Source organism: Grammomys surdaster, unplaced genomic scaffold (genome assembly GCF_004785775.1).
Source record: "Grammomys surdaster isolate TR1022 unplaced genomic scaffold, NIH_TR_1.0 242, whole genome shotgun sequence".
Classification (NCBI taxonomy): Eukaryota; Metazoa; Chordata; class Mammalia; order Rodentia; family Muridae; genus Grammomys; species Grammomys surdaster.
In genome coordinates, this window is record NW_021604687.1 from 5,795,668 (window position 1) to 5,808,264 (window position 12,597).

The 12,597-nt window shown below is 44.2% G+C and overlaps 1 protein-coding gene and 1 pseudogene across 1 annotated transcript in view; one reads left to right on the forward strand and one right to left on the reverse strand.

Annotated features, from left to right (window-relative positions):
• The window catches only part of Rheb (Ras homolog, mTORC1 binding), a 42,236-nt gene extending 30,028 nt beyond the window's left edge, over positions 1-12,208 (reverse strand). Inside the window, exon 1 of the mRNA XM_028774691.1 lies at positions 11,768-12,208. Within this exon, the coding sequence (XP_028630524.1) occupies positions 11,768-11,819 (52 nt within the window). The 5' untranslated portion in view covers positions 11,820-12,208. The remainder of the gene's footprint in view (positions 1-11,767) is intronic.
• Positions 5,597-6,166, forward strand: LOC114627026 (annotated as a pseudogene).
• Positions 12,209-12,597: the final 389 nt, after the last annotated feature.

The window sequence follows — 12,597 nt, forward strand, 5'->3', positions numbered from 1 at the left end:
TCCCAAGTGCTGGGATTAAAGGCGTGCGCCACCACCGCCTGGCAGGTAAAAATGAATCTTATCCACCCTCTAGCCCTTGGGTTTTCTTCTTTTAACCAAAGGCAACACTGCTGGCTCACACTAGCTAGCACAGTCCCTACCAGAGGGACATCCTGCACTGGCCCACAACTCAGTCTTTCTGATTGTCCCACCTTCTTCCCATAATACAGGAGATTTTTCTGGAAATGTAAAACAAATTATGATCCAGGGGCCAAATTTGGCTCAGAATTTGTTTTGTTTTTGTACTGTCTATGAGTTAAAAGTGGGTGTGCATGCTTTTCTTTCAATGGCTTCAAGAAAAAAAAAGCTAGTATTTTATATCTGAAAATTAGATAAAATTCCAATTTCAAACCCATGATATAATTTCACTGAGCCACAAGTACATCCATTTGTTGATGTACTGCCTTCCTATGCTTTTATACTATAAGGGCAAAGGAGAGTACTTTCAACAGGAGGCAAAGCGTGAAAGACTTGAGATTATTTATTATTTGGCTCGCTGCAGAAAGTCAGCCAATCCCTAGTATAGATAACTATTATTTGTTGATTAAAATCCTTTAGGTAAAGTCTACAACTTAATAGGGTCTACAAAGCTGTTCTCCACGGAGCACAAAGCTCAGTTCCACCTTCCTCCTCACTCAACATTTTGCTCCTTATCCACCAGGAAGTACACTCTCCTTTCTTGTGTGTCTATCTCAGCTCTCCCTCTGACTGTTTCTCTCAAGAATTTCCCTAGCCTAGTGATTGTATGCCAGCTCTATGCTTGGTACATGGATAGAGAATGTCCTCAAGCATTTAACCAACACCTATTTGAGTAAGTAACAGACAGCACTTTAAATTCCTTCAACCAACAGTTGCATTGTGTCAAGCTGTGGAGAGAACTAAAATCCTGATGGATAGCTGATAAAGCCAGGACTCTTCCATTAGAACCATGCCCACAATGGGAGGGACAGCTCTCAGAGAAGAGGCTCTACTTGTAGGGCTGGCAACATTCAAGTGACACACAAAGCTGAGGGAAAAGTCCTACCCATGGATCAGTTTGGATGAATTGGTTCACAGAGAGAAAACATCCTGTAAAGATTCCCAGAAAATCTGCTTCTTAACCTATATGTTTAGGGTTTTGTTTGGGGTCCCACCCTGAGAAATTTTCCTGCCATGTAAATTTCAGACTATACTGGCAGTTTAAATTTTGTGAGTCTTCTCTCTCTAGGAGCATTCTTGATGACGTTTTGATTCAAATCTTGGCCCAGCACAGAAATGTCATTTCTGGACATTCCTATCCCTATGCAGGACCATAATGACCAGGGCAGTTCCCTAATTAACACAAAGGGAGTTTCTTAACAGAGGGATTGGAAAACACAGATTATTTACCCACTGCCACTCATGCCATGCAGATTAGTTACTATGAGTGAACTTTTGGCAAGTGTGTGTGTGTCTGTGTTTTCTGGCAGGCTCTCACTGTATAGCTCTGGTTTGGAAGTCACTGTGTAGATCAGACTGGCCTCCAACTCACAAGGTCCACTTGCATCTGTCTCCAGAGTACAGGATTCAAGGCACGCACCATCATGCCTACACTGCATATTTTAATTCAGTCACTTATAAAAACTGTAGCCAAAAAGAGAAACCATAGTTTAATATTTTTACAGTAGGTTTCATATGTGATTTAGATTTTAAAACCAGTCAAAAAGGGGCTAGCAAGTCAGATCTTGGCAGGTAAGAGTGCCTGCACCAACCTAGTTTACCCAAGTTCCACCAATGGAACCCACATGATGGAAGGAAAAAAAAAAAAAAACAATTTCCTTAGGTTGTCCTCTGACAACAAACCATGGTGACTGCAGGTACATATGTATGTACACGTGTACACACACACACACACACACACATTCTCTCTCTCTCTCTTAAAAAACATTCCTGCTAAAAATATCAGCTGAGCATATTTATTTAAAGACATAAACTTAAAAAAGTATTAGCATACTGTTTACAAATGATTTATCATGCTATCATGTAGTTAACATTCAACTCTGTGAAAGAAAACCAAATTTAACAAAATTGTTTAAAAATGTATGTTTTAAAATTTCATCAGGAGTCTGTCTTTCTGCAGACAAGCACAAAGAGAAATGGTCGGTCTGACATTACAGGGTGATATTACAGTTAAGAAACAAAGCCATCAGGACCCTTGGGAGTTCATTTCCTCAAGAGCCCATCACTCTGCTCTAACTATCCACAGGAAAATACAAAAAGGCTAGAAGCTTCCTGTTCTGAACTAATATCAGTTTAGATTAAAATTCCCAGCTGGGTATGGTAGCACACACCTTTGATCTCAGTACTCAGGAGGCAAAGGCAGGCAGATCTCTGTCAGTTGGAAGACAGACTGGTCTATGTAGTTAGTGAGTTCCAGGACATCATGGCTATGTGAAGAGATATAAAATAAAAAAATAAAGAAAGCTCCCATACCCTATAGGGATCTTCAGAAGCCCAAGAAAATTTAGCAACTTTGAAATGTAATAATGATATTCAAAATTCTTTTTGTTTTGCGTTATCAATGAAGCAACTCATGCAACATAAAAGTACTAAGCAGTTTGCTTCAGTAAAATTTCAGTAAGAATCCTAAGAGCACTTTATCAAGTTTAAGAGTTAATGTGATACTTCATAAGAAGCCAAAGGTTTCCCACTGTTTCCCATCCTCACAACAATGATCAAATTCAATTTCCATTCAGTGAACTAGGTAACCATCCACTTATGGACAGTATGAGACGTTATTAACAGCTCATTATTTTGTACCTTCAATTAAGAAAAACACTGCACAATAATGACTTCCTATATTACAACAGGTAGAGCCAGCTGGTTCTCATTTTGTGATCCAGCTGCTGTTTTTAATTTATGTAACTCCCTCAGCTTTCGGTGATGCTGGTATTTATATACACCATGTTTTAGTATACTGGTAGCATGCTGCCACCGACAATTTTATTTAATCTTTGGAAACTTCACCATTATCAAGTACAAAGACAACACATCCAGCGAGCATCACACGAAGCCACGGGAGCTGCATACAGAGAGTTTCTTTTGCAACTCACTGCTTCCTACCCAGCATGAATGACTTTCCAAAGTTCCTTTAAGGCCCTGTAGCTTGTGCCCGCCTTCCCAACTTCATATCTTACTCTCACCTCATTATGCTTTACCACCCCCAGTTTCCTTCCATTCTCAATCACGCCAAGATCTTTCTTGCCTCGCTAAACCCTCCTTGCCTCAGCTCTCACACATATCCTTGCTAATTGTACCTCCAATGCACCCATTTTTTTTATTCAACTTTATGTAACAGTAAGTAGCAAGATCTTAGGCTGTGATCTTCAGAATTCTGGACCTCAGGACGCATAAGGCGGAAACATCACTAAGTCAGCCACTGCATTATGCTCAAATTTGTACAAAAGATGCAAATGCAATGGCAATGCCTGTGTGGGCATCCCTCAGCAAGAACCAAGCCAGCAGGTACAAACCAAGTGGTGAATCATTTTATTCTATCACCACACTCTCAGAGGGAAAAGCCACATTCATTTGCCAACAGCCTTAAGAACACAGTAAGAGTAATTAAGTTTACTGGGTCTTGACCCTTGCACATCTTTTAGTATTCTCCAAGAGGGCCAACAAGGTGGCTCAACAGCTAAAGGTGCTTGCTATGCAAGTCTGGAGAAAATGGAAAGAAATAAGAGGTTCCTCAAAGTTGTTCTTTGACCCTGACAGAGGAACCATGGCAGGAGCACTGCCACACACAGTAAACAAACCAAAAAACGAACAAACCAAACAAACAAAAAACCAAGAAACCATTATGCATGATGCCATGTAATGTCTGAATAAGCACTGCCGCTACACACCAGAAACACAACTATCTCCAAGACAAGCAGAGTAACTGAGACATCTGCACCAGCCACTTCATCACATCTTTTTACTTAGAAGAAAGACAATCATTAGTTCAAATATGACAGATTTTTTTTAAGACACTAAAATATATCTCAACTGGGCACAACCTTGTTCTTGTAATTTTAATACTTGGAGGCAAAGGCAGGGAAGTTTACTGAAAGTTTTAAGCTAGCCTGAGCTAAGACCCTATTTCCCTTACTGTCCTCCCACCCTCCTAAGCGGGGAAAGGAGGTGACCGACTCAAGTAAAAACCGGTAGTACAATGTCAAAACTACATCTATTAAGGAAGAAATCAGAATTTTGAACAGCACCTCCCATTCCCCTGTAGTGGTACTGGGAATTAAAATAGGGCCTAGAACATGCAAGGCAGATGCAATACCAATGAACTATGTTGCTGGCCTCTGTTTTTATTCTGGAGTTACTGGGGCCAGCCTTGAACTTGTGATCTTCCTCCCTCAGACTCCCAAGTAGCTAGGATTTTGGGCCTGCATGTCAGTCCCAGCCTGGAAAAGTGTTAACAAATATTTTTTAGATTAAAAATGTTTTTTAATGTATATGAGTGTTTTGCCTGCATGAATTTTTGTATATTATAGGTGTGTAATGCCTAAGTAAGCCTTAAGAGGGCATTAAATTCCCTTGGAATTGGGAGTTACAGCCTGTTGTGAGCTTGCATGTAGATGCTAGGACCTGGAGTCCAGGTCAGTGATCTTAAGCTCTGAGCCATCCCCCTAGCCCCCAGAAAAGCTTTGAACAACATATCAATACTTAAGATTTTTCTGAGGTTGGTGATGGCATTAGTAAATCTAATCTTTTTTCTTTTCTTTTCTGAGATAGGTTTCTCTGTGTAACAGTCCTAGCTCTGTAAGTTCTGGAACTCAGAGATCTGCCTGCCTCTGCCTCATGAGTGCTGTGAGTAAAGGTGTGCACACCATACCCAGCAGCGTGTAATTTTAAGGTATCTGTATATTAAATGTACCAATATATGGATGATCTGTGTGTGTAACAGTGGACCAATGACCTGAGTTCCACAGGACAGAATCAGTCAGGTATAAGAGCAACTCAGAATCTAAAGCAGAACAATGTGGTTTAATAACAAGACTGCAAGCCGGGCGTCGGTGGCGCACGCCTTTAATCCCAGCACTTGGGAGGCAGAGGCAGGTGGATTTCTGAGTTCGAGGCCAGCCTGGTCTACAGAGTGAGTTCCAGGACAGCCAGAGCTACACAGAGAAACCCTGTCTCGAAAAACCAAAAAAAAAAAAAAAAAAAAACAAAAAAAAAAAAAAAAACAAGACTGCAGACTGCACACAAGAGAGCCAATTTCCATAAGCTGTCCTTTAACTCATGTACATACCTTCTTGTCTCAAATATACTAATAAAAAGACACTGTTGGTTACTACTCAGAGCGATTCAGTGCACACCAAAAATATGCCACCACCTAAAAGAGCTATTAAAAGTTAACCTGTTTCAGCTAGGCTGTGGTGGTACACATCTTTAATCCCAACACTCAGGAGGCAGAGGCAGGTGGATCTCTGTGAGTTCTAGGACAGCCAGGGCTACCCAGACAAATTGTGTCTTGAAAAACTATAAACAAGTTGATCGCTGGGGTTCCGGTTGGCAGGTGAGCTCTTCAGCTTCATTTCCTGTTATGCATCGACCGAATTTTCGACCCCCAACTCCTCCGTACCCCAGCCCGGGGATAGGAGGTTGGGGTGGCGGAAACAACTTCCGGGGTGCCCTGGGCGGGGGCGGGGGGGCCGCGGCCGCCCTCCCCTCGGGACGGGGACGGGAGTCCGCACCGCACTCCGCCCTGCGGGCCCGGTCTAGGCCGTACGGGAGCAGCCACTCTCCGTGGCATGGCAGCAGCTTCTAAGGGGGGGTGGGGGCGCTTCGGGTCTCCATCCCGGGCGGCTACCCAGGCTCCTACTCCCGGTCCCCCGCGGGGTCCCAGCATCAGTTCGGCTACTCTCCAGGGCAGCAGCAGACCTACCCACAGGGTTCTCCAAGGACATCTACACCATTTGGATCAGGACGTGGTAGAGAAAAAAGAATGTCTAATAAGTTGGAAAGTTATTTTAAGCCTTCAATGCTTGAAGACCCTTGGGCTGGCCTAGAACCAGTATCTGTAGTGGATATAAGCCAACAGTACAGCAATACACAAACATTCACAGGCAAAAAAGGAAGATACTTTTCTTAACATTTCTGAAATTCAACTGGAAGCCTCATGTGTCAGGAACATCTTGGACAGAACTTTTACTTGTGTAAATGAGTTGAACCCAAAGATGATGACTTTGAATAATGATTAGCAGACCGTTGGATATCTCTAACTTTATCAAGTGTTTATATTAGAGGAAATGATAGGACAATTTACAGTATTTAGCTGTCTTGGAGTGTGTGCCACAGAACAGTTTTCATATTTAACATTTCCAATATAACAGACATTTGTTTTTTCAATGTTTTAAAATAAAACGTTTTTGTCTTCAAAAAAAAAAGAAAAAAAAGAAAAACTATAAACAAAACAATCCCCCCCCATACACACACACATTACCCATTTTAAACTATTCATCTGATAAAGGTCATTTTTTGCCTCATACTGAAATGAAATTAGATGAAAATTCATTGCTTTAAAAAAAAGTCAATTACTAAGAGATTCTTTCCTGGGGGCTAAGGAAATGGTTCAGTGGTTGAGAGCATTTGCTGCTCGTTGCAGAGGACCCAGGTTTATTTCCAAGCACCCACACAGTAGTTCTTAATCACCTGTAACTAATAAAGTTCCAGAGGAATGGCCTTTTCTTGTCTTTTTTTTTTTTTTTTTGGTTTTTCGAGACAGGGTTTCTCTGTATAGCCCGGGCTGTCCTGGAACTCACTCTGTAGACCAGGCTGGCCTCGAACTCAGAAATCCGCCTGCCTCTGCCTCCCGAGTGCTGGGATTAAAGGCGTGCGCCACCACCGCCCGGCTTTTTTTTTTGTTTTTGTTTTTGTTTTCTTGTTTTCTTGTCTTAAAGACTTATATGTACCCATGCAAAACACTCATACACAAAATAAATCAATCTAAATAATAAAAAGACTCTTTCAGATCTGAAAAGCATACCAGCAAAATCTAGGTTGCTTTATGGGCAGGAATTGGCAAATTAGTTCTACATACAAGGGGCTAAAAACAGGCACATTAATCTTGAAAAAAAAAAAACAAAACCCTCAAGTTGTTAGAAGACTCCTATATCCCTACTGATGGCACTACAGTGATGTCAGAGGGACTGTGGACTGGTGTGAAGACAATCAGATCAGCAAAGATCAACAGAGGGGAAATCTATGCACGTCTCACTCTGAACTAAGGAATTCAATGAGGAAAGAAGTTTTCTAACAGGCTGAGACAAGTTGTACCCTTCTCTCACACCACTCACACTAACCTCAAGCAAGTCATAAACCTAAAAGGAAGGGCTGAACATAAAACACTCGGAGGAAGCAGCCGCAAAGCTACACTGTTTCTCATTAGGCTGTGAGTTCCTGGGATATGAGACCCGAAGCAGAAAGTGCAAAAGGGAAACAAACTAGATCTCAAGCAAGGCCCTAAACTGAACCCTGAGCACCAAGCTAAGAAAAATGGAAGCACTACTTCACCACCATAGATGGAAAGGATGGTTTATAAATCATATATATCCTTGAAGACTACTAGGATGGCTAAAGCCAAGTAGACAGGAGTTGGTAAAGATGGAGACAATTCCAAGCCTAATACATTGTTAATTGGAACATAAAGGGAAATGTTGTAGAATGTCAAAAACAGGAATAACCCATGTCCCAGCAATTCCATTCCTAGGGAACAACCAAGAGAAATGAAAGCACAGGAATATTTGTATGGAAATATGTATAAAGCCATTATTTTTAACAGGCAAGAAGTAGAAACAGTTCACATATGTAAGAGGAAAATGTAGTATAAGCTCACATTAATGAAATATTAATTCAGCCACAAACAGGAACAAGGTATGATGTCTTTACATGAAATGTTCAGAGTAAGTAAAAACAGAAGGCAGGTTAGTGACTGCCTGGGTCTGAGTGGTGACAACTAACAGCTATGAGTACAGGTTTTCTTTTTGGCACACATGGATAGATACACATGGACATCAAAATTGGATCCCTAGAACCCATGTGGTGGAAGGAAAGAACCAATTGCCAAAAGCTGTCCTCTGATCTCCTCTGATGTACATGATCCTCCAGCAAATTAATAAATAGTAAGCGTTCACCTCAGCAGCACATGTACTAAGACTGTAACCATACATAAAATATTTCATATTTTAAAGTTACAATAAGCTCTGCTTACTCTCTTATACAGAACAATGAACAGGACCGATAAAGCTTCACAAAAATAGCCACTACTGAACTACTTTGCTGAGGTAGATACATAGCACACACTACTAAGCACACATGAATCTCATATGCAAGTAGGGAAGTACATGGTAAGTCACATTTAAACCAGAATTTCTTAAAAAGACACACACATGTACTAAACTTCTTTTGAGTGTGGTATACTCTTCTGTGTACAGGTGTGTGGGGCATGCAAAAAGGCCAGAAAGAGATTGTCAGGTTTTCTGTCACTCTCCACCTGATTCCCTTGAGACAGGGTCTTTCACTGAAACTGAAGATCTCCATTTTCTAGACAGGCAGGTGGCTAGTAACCCCCAGTTCTCCAGTCTCTGTCCCCACCACCACACTGCCTTGTACAGCTTCACATGGGTTCTGGGGACTGGAACTCAGTCCTCACAGTTAAACAGAAAGCACCCTACTCACTAAGCTACCCTCCTATCCCTCACATTTCTCAAACAAATTATGTCAGAAAAGGACAGGATAACTGAATGGGTCAGAATCCAATGCGATTATGTTCTATGGGGAACAATCCATCACGTCATGATACTTTTCCCTATGAAGAATCCAACAGCGTAAGTTGTGTTCTAACAAGGTTTAACTCATCTACCCTTGCTGAACCAAACCATAACCATTTCATTTTATAAACTTCCACATTCCTGTGATCCCATCCCTCTTAACAGTATAAGGATTACACACAACAATTAAGCTTTTGGAAAGATGATCTAATAACAAACTAGATTACCAACACTCTGGAAGATATTCCAGAGAGACGACCAGATGGAAGACAGTTTACTTTTTGACAGTTTTGACTGGAGGAGTCCTCACTACTAAGGACTCCTCAGCTGTAGTAACAACAACGCACCATGAGGAAGCTGCTACATATGGCCACCACCAAAATTAACAAAAAGGACCTCCATAAAAGCCAGACTGAATTACAGGTGACACTGAGGTGACACATCTGTAAAAGCTTCCCTACTGCAAATATCAGGAAAATACTGCAGAAGGAAATTTTACTGTACCATTTTAAACCCTTTTGATAGGTTTATCAATGTTTCAAAACAAATGAAAACTTGAAAGCCTAATAAAACAATCACATTTCAGTTTTTGCTGAAGGCAAACTTAAAAGTCTGTAATAAGAATAAAAAGTCAAGTAATAATGCCCAGCAGTCTAGTCAGAACAGAAAACAGCACTGACTCAAGAAAATAGTATAAAAAGTCATGGCTTCCCCCCACCCCTCCCTCCCTCCCTCCCTCCCCCCCCCTCTCTCTCATACACACACACACACACACATACACACACACACACTGAAATTTCTATAGTTTGGCACCAAACAGATCTCTAAGTTCTGAGAAGTGGGCAATTCCCGGAAGAGTGGCTAGTGTGTGCAATCATGCTGGCAAAAGACCAACCCACTTCTCTGCAAAGAATCCAAAAACTATAGAATATTTCCATTCATATGAAGGCAAACTAAAGGTAAATGCAACATTAGGCGTAACATAGTATCTTACTTTAGGCATTACACTTGAAAATGAGTATAGATAAAATAGGCTTCGACACACTGGGGGCACTGAATACAGGTCTACACAATTCTGTGTTCCTCCACTGGCTAGCACTACACTTAAAACCAGCAGCCTAAAGTGAATGTTTGTGAATACAGGAGTAGCCAGGTATATCTATTTCGGCTATAGTGGGGCTTTCACAGGAAGACCAGTCTAGGCTATACAGTGAGTCCAGGACTACCTGGGTTACATAAGACCTTGCCTAAAAAAATCAGGATGGTTTTCTATTGACAGAAGTTCCTTAGCAAATGAGACATAACACTAGATTTATTTAAACCCATTGCCATTTCAAAAATTACAAGAGAATAAAATCCAGACCTGTAGAATATTCTCTTGGATCGAAAACAGGTAGCCCTGCTACTTGTGACTTATTTATTATGCCTTGCACATTCAAGATTACTGTCTTCAATTAGTTAGCACTCTGTTTATTTATCTGATTAGAGGGTACTCAATCAACAGCCAAGTTATATCATGGTCTCATTCTCCAAATTTGGAGGGAATTCAGAAAACAGGCAACAGTGTGGTGATCCAGACAACCAACATCAGTCACATCAGGAGTTCTATATTGGTGTTTAGTGAATAGTCTCACTATTTCGTGCATGTTAACTCTAGGGTTGCAATTGTTAACGCAGTCGCCTCCTCTTTCCTAATATGAACACTTCACTTAGCACTGCACCACGCACGTGTTACCTTTCCACTCTAGGCACCCTCCCCCAACCCCCACCCCCTTCTCTTACACTGTCTCCGACCTTCTATTCCCTTCCTAAGGGTTTTCTCCACTCTTGAGAAGAGATGGGGTGAAAGGATGAGTAAGCAGGCCCAGACTGATGATGTTGGTCAAAGAGCACAGACCCTGGCACCAGCAGTGGAAAGCAGGGGTGAGAACGCACAATGAAAAGCCTAGCGGTAGTCCTTCCAGTGAAGGAGGCTTTCTACTGCCACCTCCTTCGGCAACCAGACTCCCCACCTCCCATTTGCTTCACCACTCCTCAGTGGTCCCTCTGTCGAGCGCACATTTTCTAGAGATAGTTACATCTTTCAAACAGCACTTAAAGATGGACATATTCCCCGGTTCCGGTCGGTCAAAGACAATAAAGCCTCACCCTGCAGTGTGGTTAAGTTCAAACGTCCCGTATCACACGATGGACTGAATACTACTGTCTCGACTCCCTTCCCACCCCACCCAGGCCCAGACCTCAATTTGGCAAAAAGGTGACTACTAGGAGCAGCTTCAAATGTATGTCAATCGTTTGGCGGTGGTGCTGGGAAAACAAAAGGGCTTTTGAATTACTTTAACAGCCTGGTTCCAAGTGCCTGGCCTTGTTTCTCCTTAAACGGGAAAAGAAAATAGGGCACCGAGAGTTCAGAGATATCTTTCTCGCCTTCCCTGTGCTGGCTGCCAGCAGCTACCTAGCGGGCCTGTGAGGGGTTCAGTCTAGGTTTCTTGGAGTCGGAAAACTTGGTAGACAAACGTCTCGTAAGTTTCCCCGTTTTCTTTAAAAGGTTTAACTTCTTCACAGATAGAAAGGTCACAAGGAGAGGTTTTCTTTGTTGAAATGCCCGGGGCTTGTGGGATTGGTGAGACGGGTGGGGACAGACCGTGCTCAGAGAAGACGGGACAGATGCGAGGATCCGACTAGGCTGCTCCGGGCCGCACGACTCCGGTGCAATGGCACGCGGCTCCTACGCCAAGGGAAGGACGCGGCCGCCTCGGCCTGCAGCCCCGTCACCTGTCCGCCGCGCCCGGGGACAGGGGAAGGCGCCGCCGCCTCCACTCAAAATGGAGGTTACGAAACGCGCGCCGCCCGCCCGCCTTCCACATGGCCGCGCCGCCACAAACTTCGCAGGCGCGTCCGCGTCCTGGGGCTCAGACCCCGGCATCGCCCGAGCCGCCACTCACCCACAGACCGGTAGCCCAGGATGGCGATCTTCCGGGACTTGGACTGAGGCATCTTGGTGGCCTGCTCAGCCCCGGCCCAACCACATTAACCGCAGCGGCGGCGGCGGCTCCTCCGGCTCAGACTATCAGCGGCGGGTGCACCGGGGGAACGCGGCATACAGAGCGCGGCGGCGGGCGCGGCTACCTCTCGCTCGCTCGCTCGCTCACTCGCTCGTTCTCTAGCTCGCTCAACCGCCCGGAACCGAACGCGCGGGCCCTCCCCCAACAACACACCCACGTGACCGCGCGCGGCCGCGTCTGCACCGCCTCCCGCCGCCGCCTCCCAGCCCGGAACGCGCGGGGGTGCGTCGGGGGAACGTTTTACTTTAAAGGGAAAAAGTGGAGACGCCCAAGGCCCCCCGGAAAAGTCACGACCGAAACTCGCTGCGTCATGACCCTCCCACCTACTTCCGCCGCTTTTTAATTACGACAGTCCTGCCCGAGCTCTGATTGGACGATTCCCAGACTGCCGCGCGATGACGCAATGGAAACTCCGTCTTCTATTGGGGATTAGGAGGGGGTGGAGCCAAGGAGAGGCGACGCTCAGCGGGGAGCTAAAAATAAATTCTGGCTGCTTTTGCTCGGCCCAGCGCTTGCTTGGTCCAAAAGCGTGGCCCTACCGGCGGGTGGGCGGGCGGGCGGGCAGGCAACTCCCCAGTGATTGGCTGATGTGGGTGCGGGGGCGGAACCAGAGGCGAGAAGCGCGGTGATTGGTAAAGTGCCAAGCCGTTGGCCGACTAGCGCCTGCCGGCCCTTAAAAGGCGCGAGGCGCGTGGCCCTAGCCGACGGGC